We start from the raw sequence: 8,052 nt of genomic DNA on the forward strand, positions 1-8,052 counted from the left end.
AAATCTACACAAGCTTGGACATCAGCTTGCTGTGCACCATGGTCGTTCCCAGGGCCTCTTGTGGCACCCCAGGTTCTTCGGTGGGAAAATGGGTGTGGGACTTGATGCTCTTCTGGGTTTCTTTCAGAGAACAGCCTGTGGTTCCACATTCTGAGAGCCTACTCACTTCAGAAATAGAGCCCAAGGTGGGTTTGTCCTTCAGCCCTTGGCCTCCTGAGACTTCGGAAGTACAGGAGACACTTTGGAGAACAGTATGGAGATTGCTTTAAAAACTAGGAATAAAACCACCATAGGACCCAGCAATCCCACTACTGGACATGTACCCCAAGGAAACCAGAATTGAAAAAGACACATGTACCCCAGAGTTCAATGCAGTACTATTTACAACAGCTAGGACATGGAAGCAACCTCGATGTCCACTGGCAGATGAATGGATAAGGAAGTTGTGATGCATATACACAGTGGAATATTACTCAGCAGTAAAAAGGAATGCATTTGAGTCAGTTCTAAAGAGGCGGATGAACCTAGAGCCTATCACACAGAGTGAAGTAAGTCAGAAAGAGAAAAACAAATACTGTATATTAATGCATATATACAGAATCGAGAAAGATGGTACTGACGATCCTACAGGGTAGCCAAGGCAACACAGACATAAAGAACAGACTTTTGGATTCAGTGGGGGAAGGAGAGGGTGGGATGATTTGAGAGAATAGCATTGAAACATACATATCACCATATGTAAAATAGATAACCAGTGTGAGCTTGATGTATGAGGCAGGGCACCCAAAGCCAGTGCTCTGATAGCTTGGGGAGGGAAGTGGGAGGGAGATTCAGGATGGCAGGTACACATGTATGCCTATGGCTGATTCATACTGGTGTATGGCAAAAACCAACACAATATTGTAATTATCCTCCAATTAAAATAAATAACGGAGAAGGCAATGGCACTCCACTCCAGTACTCTTGCCTGGAAAATCCCATGGACAGAGAAGCCTGGTAGGCTGCAGTCCATGGGGTCGCTAAAAGTCGGACACGACTGAGCGACTTCACTTTCACTTTTCACTTTCATGTATTGGAGAAAGAAATGGCAACCCACTCCAGTGTTCTTGCCTGGAGAATCCCAGGGACGGGGGAGCCTGGTGGGCTGCCATTTATGGGGTCACACAGAGTCGGACACGACTGAAATGACTTAGCAGTAGTAGCAAAATAAATAAATAAATTTTTTAAAAAGAAGAAGTACAGGAGAGTCAGCTGCCGTTGTGTTTTCTCCACTCTCTGACAAGACTCTTCATCTTTCCCCACTTGATAAAATCCCCAGTCTCACTAATGAATCTACAAATCTATGGATTAAGACAGGAGAGAGAGATGTGAAATCACCCAGAACAGTCTTAGAGCAATTCAGCTGACATTTCCAAACACCCACTAGATTTTTTTTTTCTTTCCATTCAGTAACCATTCCCCTTCCCAAGCTTGCAAATCTGCAGTTTCTAGAGCTGGAAAGAAACAAAAAATGATCCATTTTTCAGTGTTTGGAAGCCATGTGTCAAATCTATGTAGCTAATAATAATAATATTAACAATAATAAACATTTTCTATTTATGATTGCTGTATTCTCTGACAAAGGTCTTCAGGCCAGGAGTCTAAGCACAGACTAATATAGAATTAGCATCGTCTAATTTCTAAGCAGTCTTACTTCCTAGCTTTGCTTTGATTTTGATGCTCATGTTTAACTTACTTGAAATGACCATGCTGTTGAGTTGAGGGGCTTCTGAGCTGGGAGCCTCTTTCAGCCTCACATCCCTGGGACACAAAGCTGGCCATCAAGCACTAGCAGATGTCACCTGAGGGGGGGCATCTAAAGCCCCCCATCATTTGCCTAACTTTGGTCGACTTAACAAACCTCAGGTAAAATTACTGGGGCTTTTACAGGGAAAGTGAAGCTTTCTTAGCGATGAGAAACATTTCTCATCTCTAAGCATTTCTTAGAGATGATGAAATGAATGAGAATATCACACAACAGCACAAACCCCACAAAACACCACTATGTGAGAACCACTGCAGAAGTGATTTCCAGGCAAAGTAAAAGCATGAATCGAGTAAGGAAGCCTTCTTTTAGGTGTCTTGCCTATATTTACATCCTTCATCCCAGTGACCACCTTGTGACCTAGTAGATACAGTAATTATTTCCAATTCACCTAAGAGGAAACTGAGGCATGGCAAGATTCAGTGCACAGCCCAAAGTCTCACCCAGGTGGTAGGTGGTGGAGCTGGAAACTGAGTAACTCTTTGGCTCCAAGGACCATAGCTCTCATTATTCCACTCTCATTTTGAGGGGAAACTATGTCATCATCAGGGGACACTTACTTTATCACCATCCTGGGGAGGAGGAGTAAAGGGAAGGTGACTATGAGGGTCCCAGCACCCTGCTTCTGGCAGGGTGAGTAAAGCCAAAAAATAAAACATACCCTTTCCCTCACTTGAATGAAAGGAGGGCTTCTCAGTCTTCCAGAAAGGACTGCAGCCGCGAGGACCTGCTAAGGAGGGCCCCCTTTCTACCCCACTTCCACTCACCTACCCACCTTCACTTGGGCCCCCGAACCCAGACAAGAGAACCTGCAGCCCTCGGCAAGCTCTGGACCCTGGCTTCCATGCAAAGACGAGAAATTAACCAGTTTGCAAAGAATGAAATTTGGCCCGTGGAAGGTGCCTGCAGCTGGCGGTTAACACCAGCAGTAAGAGGATCAACTCCTAGTCTGTTGGCTTAAAAAGGGGGTGGGGGTGAGAAGTGTGCGCGCTCCCTTTTACCCATTCACGTTAGTTAATTTGGATGATAAGGGTTCGTGTTTAATCCCTTTGTGTGCCGCTGAATATAGTGAAATCGACAACCCCTGCGAGGGCACTGGTGCGGCTGAGCAACCTGCGGGAGGGTACTGGTCGTGTCCAATCTGTCCTGAAGTAGAAAAGAAACGTCATGAGGAGACTGAAAGCAAGACGGAGAGGGACACCCTTGGGGTGCTCCGTAAAAACCCAGCCCCACACCTTCCAGGCTGCAGCAGGTGGGCTGCTGGCTTCCTGGAGGCGCAGCTCCCCAGACCAGCCTCTGCGCCCTAGGGGCTCCCCAGGTGCCACTGGAGAGCAGGGCTCCCCCCCCCCCAGCCACCTCTGCTGAGGACTAACGACACCCAAAGGGAGAGCCCGGCCCTGTCACAGTCTAGAGAGAACTTAGGCAGAAAGGTGGGGAGCAGAAAGGGAGGGAAAGATATGTAAGGAGAGGTCTCAGTTGTTCTCAACTGGACCAGATTAGGGGAAAAAAGGGAGAGCTCTCTGGCTCTAGAGCAGGTCATAAAACAAAAACCATTTTTATAGTTTCCATCTGCAACAAAGCTCACCCCCCACACCACCCACGGCCCTCAAGCCGGGAGCCCCCAGAGTGCGGGTGGGTTCCTAGGCAGCTCGTGTGAGCCGGGTCTGGCGGCGGGGGAGGAGGCCCCCGGCTGCTGGGCCCGGCTGCCCGCAGAGGCGCAGGCGGAGCGAGTTCCCAGCCACCGCCACCCCCCTCCTTCCCCACGGGCCCGTCCAGCAAATTTCCTCCCTCGTTTCGGTCTGTGCCTTCCCTCCCTCCTCCTCCCCCGATATATTCGCTCTCTAAAACCATAAAAAAGAGATCAACTTCCCTAACTTCACGGAGCCCTTTTCAGTGACAAATATTGATGCCCAAAGTGTCTGCGCTCTCCCGCCCCCAAACGTTAAGAAAAGGCGCCCGCGAAAGGGGGACATAAAAAGTTAACAATGCTGTGAAAATATGTTTGCAGAAAATAGACAATCGTTGGATTAAACGTATTCAAGTATGAAATAATGCCTTTTTGTGTCAAAACTTGGGCGATGGGCGGGTACAAAAGTTCCCTGTGGCAGCGACTTGCTCCCTTTGTGAGCCGTGCGCTTTGGCGTCTCCACTTGGGCGCATTACTTAGAGCTCTCTAAGCGCGATTGTTTCTCCCTTTCTAATGACATTTACCGGATCAAAACATGCTGTTAATTCGATCAGAAGGCTTCACCCTCCCTGACAAAGCCACAATAATTTCTCCTGAAGTTTGTTAAATTGACCAAAATTAGGCAAATGAATAGGGGTCTGTAGGCGCCCCCTCTCGCAGGTGACGTCGCATAATGCTCGCCGGGGCCAGCTGCATTCCCCCTTTTCTTCTCAGCCCACTCTTCCCCGTGTTGCCCCCAATCCTCCCACCACCCCCCTCACACACACACACACACACACACACACACACACGCATACACATACACACACACACACACACACACACACACACGCCTGCCTGTCTTTCCTCCCCCACCCTCTGGCATTATTAAAATTTAGCCCAATGAAACCATTCATACTTTTCAATGGACATTTTCCGTATAGGATAATAGGCTACAAATTGAGCCTCTTCCCCCCGCGAGGAGAGAGCCAGAGGGAGGAGAAAAGAAAGGCAGCGATGTGGTCAGGCAGTGGGGGGAGCGTCGCGTGCCAAAGACCGGCGGGAGGGGTGAGGCGAGGCGAGGGCCTCGTGTGCCAGCGGCAGCCCCACACCTGCCGGGATGTCCGGACAAATAAAGCGGGGTAAACAAAAAGGGGGGAGGTGGACGTGTCACCAAGTCGTGTGAGAAAAGCCTGGGAACAAACGGGGCGCCTCCGTCTCCAAGAGCTCTCCCTTGAACCCGGCGGAACAGCCTATTAAAGGCTTACTTAATTACTTTAATGACTCTGGACAGGCTTTAAAACGCACTCGGCGCTGGGACTGTGGGCTTGCTGGGATTTGTAAACAGGCAATCGTGTGAGACTCAGCGGTGGGACTAAAGGAGGCGACACTGTTTTGTGAGGTTCCTCGCCCCCCGGTGCCCACAGCCGCTGCGCCCCTGCGCTCGCTCACCCGCCGGCGCGGTTTACCGCCTCTTTCCCACCCGGGCTGTTGCCATGCAAATATTATTCCCCCCGCCGGTCACGTGTCCTTTGAAGGGCCACGTGGATTAACAAAGCTGATCTGCCCCCAACTCTCCCCCCTCGGCTGCTAATTTTTTTTTTCTCTTAACTTAAAAAAAAAAAAAAACAAAAAACAAAACCGATCTTGAATGCATGCATCCCCCAAACGCAGCTCCCCTAATCCTATGGAATAATTCAAGTCGTGAATGCACTTGGAGCCCTAGATGACCGCTTTATAAGGCAGACCCTCGTAGTTGGGAGGCTACAGTCTACCTGGAACACTCGAGGAGGCACACGAGGGGAAAAGCGGACGGGTGCCTCGCGCCACCGCCTCTCCCGACGACGCGTATTGATCAGAATGTCAGACAAGCTCAAGGAACGCAAAGTGAGTCGGCTGAGTCCAGATGGCTCTTGCGCCTTCTGGGTGGGGGTGTCTAACTCCCAGAGCCACCACCTGGCTGGACCGACGAGCCGGGACGTGGTCACACAGGACTTCTCCTGGAGAGGAGTCCTGAGTGGTTTGGGAAGGGAATGAGGATAGCTAGAGGGGACTCCACCATCGGGGTGGAGGCCACATCTGGAAGCTGGTGGCCACCTCCCCATGGCCCTGGTGTGACCCCGCAGAGGTTAGAAGCGGAGTGCATCAGCACAGGTGCGAGAGGACAGAGCTCAGTGACCCAGTGCGGGGACAGGGGCCTGGGGCGACTCCCTGGGCAGCACTGAGGGGTGGCAGACGGCTGTGCCAGCCGTGCCTTTGATGATTCTCTGGGCAAAGACATCCTAAACGGACAAACCTCTGTTCTCAGAGAACCCCCGTTTCCCACAAAGTGATAGAAAAGCGGAGAAGAGACCGGATTAACCGCTGTTTGAACGAGCTGGGCAAGACGGTGCCCATGGCCCTGGCGAAGCAGGTAATGTTGGCAGCTGAGAAAACGGTGCTGGCGCTGGGGATCCTCTGATGCCGGGAGTCTGGAGCTGGAGAGGGCCGTAGGTGCGGGCTTCCTGCCCGGGGCCCTGAGCGCTGAGTTGAGCCCCAGGCGGCCCTGGCGCAGATCCACAGTGGCGCCCCCTGTTCGGCTGGATGGTCCCCTCGGGTTAAAACGGTGCACCCAGCCTACCCAGGTTAGCCCGCACCGTCTGGGCCGCTTCCAGGAGACTTTTCGTCCTTTTCCAGAGTTCCGGGAAGCTGGAGAAGGCAGAGATCCTCGAGATGACCGTGCAGTACCTGAGAGCCCTGCACTCCGCCGATTTTCCCCGGGGAAGGGAAAAAGGTGGGCAGGGAGTGTGCACCACACAGAGCCCAGCGGGTGGCAGCGGGAGTAAATCGGTCTCTCAAGGTCTCCTCTCTGGATGCTGCAGGGACGGGGCCCCGAGTCCTGAGAAAGCTAAGGGGGACTGGAGAACAGGGGTCTGGGGATACAGGTTCTGAGGCCTCCTCTCAGGTGGGGAGGAGTGAGGTCAGACGCCTAAGGAAATGGAGGTCGCTGGCTTGCGTTTTTTCCAGTCTCCAGGCTGGAAAGAGAGGGGCGGGCCTCGAATGGAAACCGGCCAGAAAACGTGATGGGAGGGGCTTGGCACCTGCCTTAGGCTCCGGGTCAGGAAGGGGCCACTCACAGTTTTCCCTTTCTCCGTTTTCCTTGCCCCTCCAGCAGAGTTGCTAGCAGAGTTTGCCAACTACTTCCACTATGGCTACCACGAGTGCATGAAGAACCTAGTGCATTACCTCACCACCGTGGAGCGGATGGAGACAAAAGACACCAAGTACGCGCGCATCCTCGCCTTCTTGCAGTCCAAGGCCCGCTTGGGCACCGAGCCCGCCTTCCAGCCACTGGGTTCGCTCCCCGAGCCGGATTTCTCTTACCAGCTGCACCCAGCGGGGCCCGAATTCGCGGGCCACAGCCCGGGTGAGGCGTCCGTGTTCCCGCAGGGCGCGGCGCCGGGACCCTTCGCCTGGCCGCACGGCGCGTCCCGCAGCCCCGCGCTGCCCTACCTGCCCAGCGCGCCAGTGCCGCTCCCGAGCCCCGCGCCGCAGCACAGCGCCTTCCTGGCGCCCGGGCAGGGCCTGGACCGCCACTACCTGAACCTCATCGGCCACGCGCACCCCACCGCCCTAAACCTGCACGCACCCCAGCACCCCCCGGTGCTCTGACGCCGACAAATCCGCAGACTGCTCTGCGCTCTGGGCACTGCTTGGGAGAAATACTGTATATTGTACAAGTGTAAATATTGTGCTGGGAAAAAATAAAAAGCTGAGTGGGGGAAGGTCAAAAGCGAATTCGTCTTCTGAAGGACCTCCCCCCTGGCAATAAAGGCTTTCTGAAAGTCCCAGAGAGACGGATTCCTTGTTACCTTTGCTCTTCTAAAACCCATCCCCTCCGAGGGGTCTCAGGCACAAGGCCGATGCTGGCTGAGGTGACGACCTCAGTTATTTGGGTGCGGAAAGGGATGGGTCGCCGCGCAGGGACAGAGGAGGCGGGGAGGCCAAGTGGAGGAGGCGCTTCCAGGCTGGCTTCGCGGTTCCACCCGGGCTCCAGACCTGCCTCCTCCTCACGCGCACCTTGGGTATTTGCCTGGGAGAAGGGCGGATGGGAGGCCCAGGGCCCACGGCTCTCAAAAAATACAAATTGAAGGACCCTCTCCAAGCTGGCTGTGGCAAACTTTCTCCAGCTCCCACCTGAGCGCGCTTCCCTAATCCGAAGGCCCCGGACGCGCGCGCACGGGCGCGCGCACCAGCTGCCTGCTGAAGGGGAGCGCGGGGAAACCCGGGCCTGTGGGATGCAGCGACTAGGTTTACAGCCTCCACCTGTCTGGTTAAAAATATATAGAGGAGGTGGCTTCCGAATGCGGCTTAAAAACAACATCCGATGAAGTTCATCTTCGGACAGACAACTGTCTTTCTGAGCGCCTGAGGGCTCAGAAAGCTGAAGTTGCCCTTAGCGCACAGATCAACTCAGCTTCGGGGCGCTAGGCGACCTGGTGAGAGGCTGGCAGCGACTGGGTGGGGAGACGCGCTCCCCTAAAGGATTGTTCGCTCTGCCCATGCCTACATCCAGCCACTGGGACGGGACTGAGATGCTGGG

General features: G+C 53.6%; 1 protein-coding gene across 2 annotated transcripts; it reads left to right on the forward strand.

Annotated features, from left to right (window-relative positions):
- Positions 1-5,330: 5,330 nt before the first annotated feature.
- HELT (helt bHLH transcription factor) lies at positions 5,331-7,121 on the forward strand. Of its 2 annotated transcripts, none has more exons than XM_010835766.1 (4): positions 5,331-5,357; positions 5,779-5,883; positions 6,147-6,243; positions 6,622-7,121. In XM_010835766.1, the coding sequence occupies exons 1-4, from the start codon at positions 5,331-5,333 to the stop codon at positions 7,119-7,121; spliced, it is 729 nt and encodes a 242-aa protein (XP_010834068.1). The 2 variants fall into 2 exon arrangements, with proteins under 2 accessions (XP_010834068.1, XP_010834069.1); XM_010835767.1 differs by having other exon boundaries at positions 6,625-7,121.
- Positions 7,122-8,052: the final 931 nt, after the last annotated feature.

This window comes from Bison bison, unplaced genomic scaffold, assembly GCF_000754665.1.
Source record: "Bison bison bison isolate TAMUID 2011002044 unplaced genomic scaffold, Bison_UMD1.0 scf7180017864050, whole genome shotgun sequence".
NCBI lineage: Eukaryota > Metazoa > Chordata > Mammalia > Artiodactyla > Bovidae > Bison > Bison bison.